Raw genomic sequence first — 14,057 nt, forward strand, 5'->3', positions numbered from 1 at the left:
TCATGGTTAGTGCGCTCGACTCCGGATCGAGTGGTCCGAGTTCGAGCCCCGGCCGGGACATTGTGTTGTGTTCTTAGGCAAGACACTTTACTCTCACAATGCCTCTCTTCACCCAGCTGTTTAAATGGGTACCGGCAATTTAATGCTGGGGGTAACCCTGCAATGGACTGGCATCCCATCCAGGGAGGAATAGAAATACTCCTAGTCGCTTCATGCTACAGAAACCGGAGTTAAGCACCGGCCTGATGAGCCACTAGGCTCGTAAACAGACTTCACCTTTTTACCTTACGAAGACATATATAGCTAAAATGATTGACATTGCAGAAGTTTCATTTCTGCTATATATATTTTTAGTTATCCAACAGAGGAGACAAAAAGGATATATAGAGAAAACAACAACAAGACAGCAGAGATACAAGAAAGATGCAGTGTAATCGGAACTAGGCAGTGAATTTTCACTAAATGACGAAATAATACACAATTAATTCTTAGTGCAAGCGCAACAGCCACATTTTCTATTGGTCTCATTCGTTAAAATCTGACCAGCACTCAGCATTTGCTTGCTAAAGGTTGTATTCGTACCGTATCCCTATTGCCACTGCAAATCACGTGAAATTCTGAGTGAAGGGTTCTTAAAAGCATAAATATGACCAAACTTTGAACAAAATGAAATCTCTCGTACTGTGAAAGCCAATATTTCAAATGGTAATGTTTGGAGAAAGAAATTTCCTCAGAAGGCTGAAGCTTATTGTTAAACCATCCAAAATGAAGGGGAAAGTCGTTATTTTTCAGCTTACTTAGTGTCATGTGATTTTTTTGTTCAGCCCTATGCTATCTGGAATCCAGACTTTCGTCACACACGCTCGAGATACCCAACTCTTTTGGGACACTTAGGTGAGTCTGAATTTTTTAGGAGAAGTTAAGTTCTAGGAAAGAGTTTAAGAAATTTAACTGCTTATCCTTTCTTGTTAGTAAACACCCATGTTAGCTACACGTATGGAACAATTATAATTATTGTATGCATTCTTCTTAAAACGTTTACCTTGCGTCAAGTCTAGGTATTTTGAATCCTTATATGTTTTATTTTGTAAAAACCTTAGGTAACACAGCCATCATCAAAGTGATACATTTGTTTTTAATGGATTACATTAATAGATTACATACAACTTCTATGAAAGGATTAAACCCTGGCCTAGTGGTAGCCATTAAAAGCCTTTTCATACTTTCCTTCTTGAAAACAGGAACAACGTCACTGCTTTTCCAAACTATTGGCCATTGACGATTGGTAATAAAATAATTGATTAAACGGGTAACCGGCTCGGCAATAACAGGTGAGGATAAACGAAGTAGCCTCTGAGATATCTTATCGCAACCAACAGCCTTGCGAGGGTCAAGAGTATCCAAAATTTTCCTTATGTAGCCAACATCAACTGGGACGAGGTCAAAAACATCATCACAAGTTTTCTCAGCAATGACTTTAACACTAGGTTGATCAACAAACTCAACCATTTCCTCACTGTCACCATCACTCCTGGACACCTCGCAAAAGTAGTTGTTGAACATTTCAGCCACCATTAATGAATCGGTAATTACACACTCATTCTCAATCAGAATTATCTTTGATTGCTTCTTTTCTTTGCTTGGCAACAAAGTTCTCAACTTATTGCAAAACTCACCATGATGTTTAGTGTTTGACGATGCCTCCATGCAGAACGCCTTCAACCCTTTTCGTTTCAGGGATGTGACCTTGTTTCTTTGTTTCTTGAATTCCTCCCAAGAGGTTGTTGTTGGGCTCTTTGCATGTTTCTTAAACAGTCGATTACGACGAGAGATTTCGCGTTGAATTAATGGAGTTATCCATGGCAACTGATCACCTCTGACCCGTTTTTTCTTTATTGGTGCGTGTTTGTCCAACACTTCAGTATACAATTGAGCCCAATGGTGACATAGATCATCAACGTCGTCATAAATGTAAGCAGAACTCCAGGGAACAGTTTTTAGGTCATTTAAAAATTTTTCTAAATCAAATTGTCGCATACTTCTGTATTCAATTTCACGTGCCTTAGCCTTTGGTAATTTATTCTTTCGCACTGCATAGATAAGATTGTGATCACTGAGACCCATATGCAAATTACCACAAGTTGCATATCGTTCCGGATGGCTAGCGAGAATGACATCGAGTAACGACTTTGTTTTTTCAGTCACCCTTGTCGGTTCACTAATTTGGTTTTGCAAACAGAACCTATCACAAAGGTCCATGAGTGAGTTATGCTCAGCATCAACACCATGCTCCCCAACAAGCAAGTCGATGTTAAAATCACCAATCAATAATATTTCCTGACGGCTTGTATGGTTGGGTTTCAGGTGACGTCACAAACTTTGCTGAAGTTAGTGTCCGCCATGTTGGTGTCCCTCGGGTGTCAAATTTATGAATAATTAGTCGATTTCTATAGTGAAGCCCTCTCTCTTATCGCCGTATTATTTCGCCAACTACATGAATATCCAGACAGAAAAAAGCGATAAAAGTATCCGGCATTCATCTTAAGGTATCCCAGTGCTCTCTGAGTATGCCGAAACCTTAGAGAGTTGAAGGAAAGATGTTTGCAAAAGATCTCGGTCATTGGGGTTGACCCTGCAAGCATACCAGCCGAGAAGTTCAGTCCAAAATGCTTGCCTCTTGTGGAAGCGTCGGACTTGCTGAGTTACCTCGTTCTTGAGACCAGCTTCTACACCAAGAAGCAGTTCAAGGCGTTCAAGAGTCTAGAGGCGTTGAATCAAATGGTGTCGGGATTTGTAACCTCAGTTGTACGCAAAGTACTCGCCGGCAAGTATGCCGTGAGAGCACGAGTTTGGCATTCACAGCATATGAATGATCCTTTAGTGAACATTTGGGTCATTTCCGAAAACGATGGGACTATTTTGTCAGCCCATTGCTTGGGATGCAAAGCTGGACTGGCTGAGTCATGTTCACATATCGCAAGTGTTTTATTTATGTTTGAGGCAACTACTAGAATTCATGGCAAGCTCGCCAAACTCAGGTCCCTCGAAGTGTTCTCCAAGCTTTCGAAGTGCTCCATAATTCGGTAGTGCATAGCATAAAGCATGAACCAATTTTTTTTATAATATAACCGGTGGAACAATGCAACAAATCCGACGCGAAAGACGGACAACAATATCAAGAGTGATTCTTCAGTGAAGCGAATCGTGACGGCGCTGATGCCGAGTCTTCTTTCGCGTTGTTTTTCTCTTTCTGACTCATTTAAGAACTCTAGCCCAAGGGTCGCAAAATTGTCTTCGTTTTGGGACTGGTGGGCCGAGTCTCTGTTTGTATCCATTATTATCGCGAAATATTTAAGAATTTTAACAGAGCGACAACAAGGATCTGTACAACGAAGTACAAAAAGGTAAACAAACGTCCCTTTCGGCTCGTCAAAATCACGCCACATTTTAATACTTTGATGTTGGAGCGAGCGCATTTGATACCGTTAACTGTGAATGAAAAGTTCAAAATTAACGGGAAAAATGGAGGTAAATCTAAGCTAAATGAAGTCTTGTGTCACTCTAAAATGTTTTAATACTCAACCATCGGACGATTTTGCGAAACGTGCAACTTGCGGCCTTGCTTTTGCTGCTTCAGTTGGATCAAGACCCAAAAGGTCAAAATACACGCGGGATTACCAGGAGTGATCATGAGTCGAGTTTATCTCTTGAATTTTCGAGGAGTCTGAGTTTTCGGGGTCTGAGGTCTGAGGTCTGAGTTTTCGGGGTGTGAGTTTTCGTGACACCCCAAGCTTACTTGCACTCAAGTAAAATGCTCATGGATTTTGCCGACATAGGTCAATGAAGTGCCGTATGCGAGGGCTAAAGACATCGATTTCTCATCGGCTAAGAAGCTCAAAGAAAAGCTCGACCAAAAAATCGAGGATCTACAACAGCCGCAAGCCTCGAACCATACAACAACTTCTAGTTCCTCCTGTTCTTCCCCTTGATTTGTGATGATCTTAGGTATAGCGCATTAGATCATATATATAATGAATTTTGCGCTCTAGAAATAATAAAATTATTAAATTATTATACGAAAAAATCCTTAGTCTTTATGCTTTCCACTTTTGCTCGAACAGTCAACAATAATGCATAAAACCATCCTTTCTTTCTCACATGAACTCTTCGTTAGATACGGTTTGTTTACGCTCGAGGGACACCAAGATGGCGGATATTAACCGTTGCTAAGGTATTGGTCACGTGGGTGAAACCCAAGGATAGATAAGTTCAATAGCTGATGTAAGCGACGACAAGAAATCAGTAATTTTACAGAGTTTAGGTGATCTGTAGCACGCACACACTATAAACATGACATCAAGACATAATGATTCGACTGATTCGGGCACCAGATTACGTCGTCGACAGACAGGAATATCTTCCCGTACAAAAGCTATCAAGCCACCAGCTCCTTTCTTGCGATCACGTCGAATAGTGCGATATCCCGGTTGTTGGAGAAAACTATCTGAGGTTGTACCATCGAGTTTTGTCTCCGAAATAAAGAAAATGTCAAATAGGCACTTGTTAAGAATATTCTTGACCTCGTCAAGCTTATTTTGTAAAGAGTTGATGTTCAAATGACCTATTTTCAGATTAGATTTGTAATAACCATTGACGTTCCTAAAAAACCAGTCAACAGAGTCTCCTGAATGTTCCTCCGCAATCTCAAAAACCTCGCCAGTGGAGCTTGAATCGCATGCCGCCGAAGGTGAGAGATCATCAAAGAAGCTGTCAGAAAACTGAGGCATCGTACAAGAAAAGCAATACCAGATCCCTTCTCTCCGATAGCAGGACAGCTCGTTCTTGCTCATTTTCGTACATTTGAAGTGGAATACTGCCGGGCAAGACGAGCAGCGGACGCCATTTTGGTTCCTTCTCATGGTTTTAGCACAATTACTACAAAGTGTTTTAGAAGAATTATTAAAACTTCCTTGAGGCCCCTGAGGGCCGGGATTAGACTCCACGTTTCCAGATAACTTCAACAGTAATAGCTGAGTCGTAGCAGTACTGTTACTATAGTACATAGCACGCCGTCCGAGGTATGCCTTCTTGCTTCTTCGCATGTAATTTTGACGATGCAGACATGAGCTCAAAGAACCAAAGAACTGAAGCTGGGTAGAAACATTACCCATGTCCTTAGGTCCAGCACATATATATATGGTGGGAGATAAGTATGCGTGACCAGAACCGAATCCTCCAAGAGTGAAAAGAGCGAAAAGTAGCAGCGCATACCAACACGTGTAAGTCGCCATCTTGTTGCCGATCAAACAAAAAAGCGTTTACTCACGTCCGTTACACACTTTGATTGCAGACGAATCTTCTTCCACGCTGCTTGCTTCACCACTGTCGACGTGTCGACGAAATTGGCACCACACTATAAATTTTGTGTTCCCTCACGAGCTGAGTCAAATGCAACTCATGTATGCTGTTTGGTCTACATGCTCAGTGATTGTTTCAAAAATGAAACTGAGAAAGGAAGCAAAGCGGCATATACTGAAAAGCCAACAGCAATTTTGAATTGGATATGTTAAAAATACAGTTACATTCAAACGGATTCTTCAGTTGTAAGAGAGTCTCAATGGAATGAACCGTTAGCTACAAAATGGCAAAACAATTGCATGAACACTCTATTGTCAACTTTCCAAAATTTTTTCCTAATACTCTCTCATTGTTTTGATCGCCCTCGACCAAAGAGGCAATACAATTTCAGTGAAAAAGTCTAAGCTCATCTGTATCAATGACAGAGTATTGAAATTGTGGTGAAGTATTTATTCTCTTTATTTGCTTCCATTTTGTTAATTGGTAGGTGATTCCAAGATGTGGTTCCATTATGGGCTCCTCGTTTTGCTAGTTGGTTACATGATGGTCGGAGAACCGCGCCACAGCACAACCGGAGAAAGTTACTTGAATCAAGAGGAATAGACGAAAATGGAGAAACACCTGAAGGCTCAATCACGAAAAAGGACAAGAAACGACGAAAAAGGACAACTGAAAAAGATTCCGTTGAAGAGGCATCATTGACTGAAACAGATGATGACGCTATTCAAGAACAAGAATTTGTTAAAGCCAGTTTTCAAGATGGAGATGCACGAAGCAAAACACATATAAAGCGGAAAACCAATACACTTAGCAGACGAAGACGAAGAAGGTCTAATATACCACATATCCTCTATGGGAGAGACTTTCTTCCCGACGACGAAGTACTTTTTTCCGACGACAAAGTACTTCTGTCCGACGACGAAGAACTTTTGTCCGAAGAAGAAGAACTTCTGGTGATGTCCCTCCCGCTTCCTGTACATTTATTTATCTATTTATTTTTTGCGTTACAATGTGAATTGACAGGTCGGTTCGTTGCTATGGGCCAGGGGCGAGTGTTTTTCAACACCGAGTCGAGTTGAGTTTTGGAGTATCGCGAGCGAATAAAGTGATTAAAATATACAAATATCGAACCAGCCGAGTACAATTGTCGTTCGCCAACGACAGGTGATATGAGTCATTTTGAAAGAGTAGTTGAAAAAATCCAAACAGACGAAGAGAACGGTGATGAAGAAATGGAAGGCAAACAAACACCGCAAAATGGAGAAGTGGAAGAGGAAGAAATACAACAAGATGGAAAAATGGAAGAGGAAGAAATAAAACAAGAGGGAGAAAACAAAGACCACCAAACACAGCAAGAAAAGAAAAGAAACACAGCAAAATGGATAAAACAAAGAAAACGAACTGAATGAGAAACTCAGCTAGACTAATCAAAACATGGCAAGATTTAAAATGGAAGAACTCTAACTCATATATTCAAAACTGTATTTTATCATATGACCCATCCAGTCTCGCTCGCGCAATCCCATAGAAAACCATTGGAAAAGCTGACGTGTGCGGGGCCGGAAGGATTGACGTGAGCTGGTTCCGAATAAGCCGTTTGTCACCTGCTGAAACCTCACTTCGCTCTGTTGCAAACTGAAATGAGAAAAAAAACCAAGGAATTAGGAGTTTCTTGTTCTGACTTAAAAAAAAGAAAAGTTTTAATTGCAGAACTTTTTTGTGCTCGTGTGACTGCGTGTCTGTCTATAGCGTCCTACTTAGGCTGAAATTTTCAACAACTAGTGGTCATATGATAAAATGCTTATTGACTCAGTTTGGTCTGGCCGGATGGGAAAATATTCGGCTCTTGATCATGAGGCACGGACCTCGCTGCACTTGGTCCGTACGTCATGACACCGAGTCAAATGTTTTCTCGTCCGGCCCTTCCACTCAGTCAATAAATACATAGTATTAAGCGGTTAAACTTTGTCTTGCGGTCACCCACGGGGAATGGCGGGATGACTGCTTGATACACATTGGGTCTCACTCAAAGGAGACCAGGTCCGCTTAACAGAGGTGATCATTTAATCACTTTTAGTGACAGAGGGGGGACAGTTCGAGACTATGACAACCAACCGCTTGTACATGTACAGGCGACCGCTTGATACGGAAAACAAAATTTTGTAATGTTAAGAAAACAACTGTACAAACCAGGCGTCCTCAAATTTCTTTGTTATCCTGAACACCACGTGGTCTAAGCAAAAGAGCATTATAGCCGCTAATCTTCATAATCATTTACATATGGCGTAATATGTAAATGCACTTCTTGCATCTGTCTTTGCCTTTCTTGTTTATCTTTTTACCCCACGTACATGAAGCAATGGAAAAAACAAGCAAATCTTACTAAATTTGGATATATCAACAAAGTTGAAATGGTAAATTGGCTACCGTAACGATTACAAAGCTGACGTTTCGAGCGTTAGCCCTTCGTCGGAGCGAATAGGGGAATTGTTGGTTGTGTGTGCATTTAAAGGCAGAAAATGGAGCTACGTTATTGGTGGGAACATGGCAACAAGAAAAACACGAATAAATTAGTGGAATGAAAAGCGTCCGTTGATCCCTGTGGGATTTAGACTGCCGGTTTGAAAAAAGAGCTTTTGTTCAAGAGTTTTACGGCTTTCCGTGCTACCTAAGTTTAAGAAAAGACCGCAGATTACCATATGTTGCTTAGAATGATTAAGTAAATTAAAATGTCTAGCAACTGGTTTCGATGTGTCCTTGTCATTCCTTACTAAATTTCCTTTACTGAATTTGTCATTCCCTCACTAAATTTGATCTGGGAACACATCACTTTGGGGCGTAGACGGATGAGCGTTGAAAAATCTGTATAATATCTCAACCGGTTCGAGAAGTTATCCCTAACACATGTTAAGAAACTGCTTTTCTTTCAGATTAAAAGTTTTGACCAGAAAAAAAAATTCACGGAGCTGGCTAATGGAGGACTGAAAAATAACCCTGGTTTGTTGTTCATACCCCCCTTACAAACTGGAATCGATGAAAAACGAGTCGATAGTATTCTCCTGAACTACTGACGCCTTATTTTGCGGGTGCTTTTAATCTATACATTTATAATACACTCCATGATTTAATCTTTGAAGGTAGTTATCGCAAAAATTTATTATTTTTTAACTAATGCGCTAACTTTCAAAAAATTCTCACCTGTTAACAAGGTTTCACTTGAGTACCAAACAAACTGATCCTAAGCTCGACAGCAAATTCAGTTTGATTTTTCGTCTGGCCATGGCTACATATTCGTAAATTCTAAAATATTACCGACGTAAGATTATGACTTATCAATTTGTTTATCCACTTCAATTTTTTTTCGTCAAAAGTTAAGAGGAAGTCCTCGCAAATTTATAAATGGGAAGAATAATGAACACCGCCTGATATTATCAAATTCTAAAATTAAATTGATGAAGCATGATATTTGACTAACACGAAGAAATATTTACTTTTTCGGCATGCCTCACAAATAAATTAGTCCAACAAATTCGTTGGTTTTATGAAACCAATCAATGGCTTCAAAATGTTATTGTACTGCGATGTGATTATTTGCCAATGTTTGCCGAACGTGATATCTTACTTTTTGATTAAAATCAGTATCGCGTCATTCATAGCAACCGCTGAATAAATAGATATTGCTAAAATCTCTTTTGATGATCTGTAAAGGAATATTGATTATTGTGTTGAAGAGGTTGTTGTTGCTGCGGTCGATTCCACATAATCAAAAAGCTGTTAGGAAGTCTAATTTTATAATGATGGTGAATTTTACTTTAAATAACATCTACGAGATGACTCGATTGGTCACCTGCGCTGCCTCAACACAAGGAAACCGATTCATATTTTTTCTTTCAGCTTTAAACTTTCTCCTTGCCATTTCAGCGTCTCTGGGAAATGCTGCGGTCTTTTTTGCCTTGCGAAAGATTTCTTCTCTTCAACCAGCATCGAAACTCATGTATCAATGCCTGGTGGTTACCGATTTTTGTGTTGGCGTTTTTGCCCAACCTCTGTTTGCCTTCCAGTTGTTTTCAGTTGCAAGTCGGCGATTGCAGCTTTGTTACATTCTTGTAAGCATCAATAACATCCTCGGTAAAGTTCTAAGTGGAGTCTCCTTGTTCATTTTAACTGCAATAAGTTTAGACAGACTTTGTGCTCTTTGCTTGAGATTAAATTACAAGTATGTAATAACTTTCAGACGAACACTCGCGGTGATTATTTGGATTTGGCTTTTAAACATTTCCCTCGCCAACCTGAGACGGTTTTGGAGGCTTGCTTTGTTTAACAATTTAATGTCCGCTTTCATTTTTTCCGCACTTACAATCTCAGCTATGTCCTACTTGACGATCTTCCTTAAACTACGCAAATATTGCAATGAGGTGCAAGACACTGATCAAGATAACCAATCGAACGTACGCAGGAGTGCTTTCAACATTGCCAAGTACAAAAGGACAGTCTTCACGGGGTTGTACGTACAGATAGCTCTGGTGACCTGTTACCTTCCATTTGGAATTACAATCGCTTCAGCAACCACTCGCGGTTACAACCCATCGTCTAACGTAGCTATTCGACTGGCGATCACTCTTGCCTTACTTAATTCAACTTTCAATCCAATTTTTTACTGTTGGAGATTAAGAGGAGTTAGACAGGCAGTGAGAAAGATTATAGGCCACCCAAGGCAATTATCTCATTAGATCTGCATTTGGCAATCTTAAAATTAAACTGTTTTTAGCGCAGTTCACCGAACACTATCTTGACATTGTACATATTTATAGAGCTTTTCTCGTGGTTGGCATTTCAGAAAAGAGAAAAACTAAGGGCACAGATAAAAGAATGTTCAACTAAAATAATCAAGAACCCATATGATCCAGCTATTTTCTGAACTGGGCTACCCTGTCTAAATATTCGTAATAAAGAAATAAATAAAAACACGTATGCCCCAAAATGGTGACCTTGGATTTCGAAAAAATGCATTAAGCCACAACTCAAAATTGACATTTATAGGAAAGTAACATAATCACTTTAAGCTGAGCTGGTTCGTTTAATTTTAAAACAGAGCTCATAATATAAACTGTTTTCCGGTTCCTATCAGAGTACATTACAATAAAATAGACTGAATGAAGAGGTCGATAAAAGACCCTCTAGTTGAAAAACTTCATAAAAAAAGAGGAAAAATTTTCGACGTGCATGAACACATATACTCGTTGCGGGAAAGTTAACGATAAAATCGCTAAAGACCATTAGAGTACATTAGCGGACGACGGATATTACCAGATATCATTAAACTGATGTAAAAATATCTCTTTCGTTTGAAGATTTTTATTAACATGACAACGAAAGATTTTTGCAATTAACGCGCACGTCTCAAACATTAATTCATTTTTCTGTTTGTTCAGCCAACTACAAATATATTCATAACTGCAGTCAATTCTTTTCACCCGGCTCTGAAATATACTTGGGAAATTTCTGACAATTCTTTATCCTTCTTAGACGTCAAAGTTTCAATTGAAGGTAACGGTTTATGCACTAGTGTGTATTACAAACCTACAGACTCGCATAATTACTTGTTATATTCGTCTTCTCATCCATCTCACGTTAAGAATTCCATTCCTTTTTCTCAGTTTCTAAGACTTCGTCGTTTATGTAGTAATGACTCTGATTTTTACCACGAATCAGAGTCAATGTGCCAGTTCTTCGATGAACGTGGTTACCCTGTTTCCGTCGTTCAAGCGGGTTACCACCGCGCTCAACTTATTGATCGACACTCAGCACTACAAACGTCGCATAAGGAAGATTCCGACCGCATTCCATTCACTCTCACGTTTCACCCTCACAACCACTCAGTTAAATCCATCATTCTTAAAAACTTCAAATTACTTCAAAACGATCCAGAGACAGGCACTATCTTTTCGCAGCCTCCGCTCATTTCATTCAAACGCGACAAAAACTTAGGCAATTTTTTGGTCAGAAGTTCTTTTCAGACTAATGAGCAACCAGGCACTTTTAAATGCGCTCGTGCACGATGCAAAACGTGTCCTTTCATTCACAACACTGATAAAATATCGGGACCTAAACGATCCATTAAGATCACCGATCACTTCACGTGCACCTCCGCTAATGTAATCTATTGCATAACTTGCACTTATTGCAAAAAGATATACATCGGCGAAACAGGCAGAAGACTAGGTGACCGATTCCGAGAACACCTTCGAGACGTGGAAAGGAATGACAAGGACACATCGAGACCAGTCGCTAGACATTTTAATTTACCCAATCATTCTAAGCAACATATGGCAATCTGCGGTCTTTCCTTGCACTCAGGTGGCACGGAAAGCCGTAAAAATCTTGAACAAAAGCTCATCTTTCAAACCGGCAGTCTAAATCCCACAGGGATCAATGAACGCTTTTCATTCCACCAATTTATTCATGTTTTTCTCGTTGCCATGCACCCACCAATAACGTAGCTCCATTTTCTGCCTTTAAAAGCACACACAACCCACAATTCCTCTATTCGCTCCGACGAAGGGCTAACGCTCGAAACGTCAGCTTTTGTAATCATTACGGTGGCCAATTTACCATTTCAACTTTGTTGATATATCCAAATTATTTCCTTACTCCCACCGACGCAGCCCCAAACAGTTTCTTTCGAAACTATCAGCCTTTATACAAATATATTGATTACGTACCATATTTTCTCAAAGCTTAAATTATCAGGAGGCAAGAATAAATCCCAAAACTCCTTCAATTTTCGTGATGAAAGCTTTCCAAAGGACAAGAATTTAAAAGTTGCAGCGCAACTAATGTTTTTCCTGAAGGAGCAAAACAAAAATGGATGTCGAAGGTAAACCAAGTCTTTAAGAACCCTTTTTTGGCATTTAATCAAAACATGACAAGAAAATTCGATCGTTGATCAATGGTTTGTTTAATTAAACGCTCTTTCTAATGATGAGGCAAAATTTTGTTATCGGGGACACCGTTAGAGAGTGCTTATCTTTTTTTTTTTAAATTCGATGTGTTCAGGATAAAACTGTCGCAAGTTCCGGTTAAGTATATATACCATACAGGTCAATTTAGTGATTTTCGCCTAGGCCGCTGTCGTTGGGAAGTTACTAGCAATTACTATTCACCTTCGAGCAGGCGCAGAGACAAAATCGCGCGTCAAAAGTTTAATTGCCGACCATTTTTAGTTACATTGAAAGAAATAAGCTAAGTGGGGAGGGGGGTGCAAATGTTAGTTGTCAATTAAAAATTTCGGCCATTTATTTTTTTCTCAGTTTGTGAGCGGGTGGTATTCTACGAATCCTGCAATTTGATTGGTTCCGAGAGCGGGCAGTGTTCTCTCCATCCGGCCCGCTCACATAACATAACATAACGTTTATTCAGGAAGCTACAACACAAATATAAAAAATACATCCTGAAAAGGGAAAATCATAAGGTTAGCTCTATATAAAAACAATTTCCCTGACTAAAAACATACAAAAGATGAAATTTAATGGCTACAGATTCAATAAATATTCAATAAATATTCAAATAAATTTTAAGTCTACTCTTAAAAACAGACAATGATTCGGCGTGTACAATGTATCCTGGCAAGCTATTCCATTTCCCCAAAATGCGAATGAAGAAAGAATATTTATAACAATTACAAGCCACTCTTTTCAGGTAAAGTTTATAGTCGTGGTTAGCATTTGTACGATTATTGGCAAACACAAAGAAATCTGGGAAAGAAAGGTGATCAATACCAAAAACTATTTTGGCCCGATTTATACTGGAGACGGATCATCCGTCGAGAAGGATCATCCGTCTAGTATAAATACGTGAGGGAATATGAGACAAACTATCGGTGTGTCGTGTGACTCGTCCCGTGTTTTATACTGGACGAATTTTTTGAGCGGATTTCCGAGAAAGCACAACGAAAAGGCTAGGGCCATAGTCAAATGCTTTAGTGCGGCATTAGCGGCAAATTTCAAAATGGCGGCAATGACATAAGCTTTTTTTCTCCTCAGCTAACACAAGTGCAAGGTATTTCATTTAATGTATTCGTCCATACACGTTCTTCTTTTGACTTTCTGGGCTTGTGCGAACCATCATTTGACTTTTCCGCCATCTTGTATTGATAATTTATTGAAATCAACCGCTGGCCTCTTGTAACGAGGTGTAGTTTTCGTGGATAGTTCGTCTTCTTCCCGCATTTATACGCAGCGACGGATCATCCGTCTTGACGAGTTATCCGCGATAATTCGTCTGACAAGACGGACTATCGCGATAGCTTGTCTGGATGGATGATCGGACTGGTTGCCCGCGTTTATATACAGACGGATTATCAGACGAGCTACCGTTCCTTGCCCAAGCTCTTCCTAGACGGATAATCTGTCTCCAGTATAAATCAGGCCATTGAACCAGAGATAGAAACTCTCTCCGCTTTTCTAGTGTTTGCCATTTTAATAAGCTACAACGGTGTTCGTAACTCATTTCGCCTCGTGTCTGCCTTAAAGCTAGTCGCAAAGCTCTTTGTTGAAACTTTTCTAGAGCCGTAACTTATCCTTAATCATATACGGACTCCAAACAGGAGCCGCTTACTCAAGTATGGGCTTGACCAGTGACTTATAGAGCTGCGAAAACACGTACTGGCTATTAGTTCCGATGGACCACTTTATGGCTTC

At 39.8% G+C, this 14,057-nt stretch overlaps 3 protein-coding genes across 3 annotated transcripts; 1 reads left to right on the forward strand and 2 right to left on the reverse strand.

Moving 5' to 3' along the window:
• Positions 1-1,061: 1,061 nt before the first annotated feature.
• Positions 1,062-2,259, reverse strand: LOC148727090 (uncharacterized). Its single transcript, XM_088728545.1, has one exon. It carries the CDS (start codon positions 2,257-2,259, stop codon positions 1,144-1,146), a length of 1,116 nt encoding a protein of 371 aa, XP_088584671.1. The 3' UTR covers positions 1,062-1,143.
• A 1,979-nt stretch (positions 2,260-4,238) lies between these two features.
• LOC148727091 (uncharacterized) lies at positions 4,239-6,069 on the reverse strand. The gene has a single exon (XM_088728546.1). The coding sequence runs from the start codon at positions 5,289-5,291 to the stop codon at positions 4,239-4,241; it is 1,053 nt and encodes a 350-aa protein (XP_088584672.1). The 5' UTR covers positions 5,292-6,069.
• A 3,018-nt stretch (positions 6,070-9,087) lies between these two features.
• On the forward strand, positions 9,088-10,693 carry LOC148727092 (adenosine receptor A2b-like). The gene has a single exon (XM_088728547.1). The coding sequence runs from the start codon at positions 9,153-9,155 to the stop codon at positions 10,086-10,088; it is 936 nt and encodes a 311-aa protein (XP_088584673.1). The 5' UTR covers positions 9,088-9,152; the 3' UTR covers positions 10,089-10,693.
• Positions 10,694-14,057: the final 3,364 nt, after the last annotated feature.

The sequence above is a fragment of the Stylophora pistillata genome, chromosome 7 (assembly GCF_964205215.1).
Source record: "Stylophora pistillata chromosome 7, jaStyPist1.2, whole genome shotgun sequence".
In the NCBI taxonomy this organism is placed as follows: Eukaryota; Metazoa; Cnidaria; class Anthozoa; order Scleractinia; family Pocilloporidae; genus Stylophora; species Stylophora pistillata.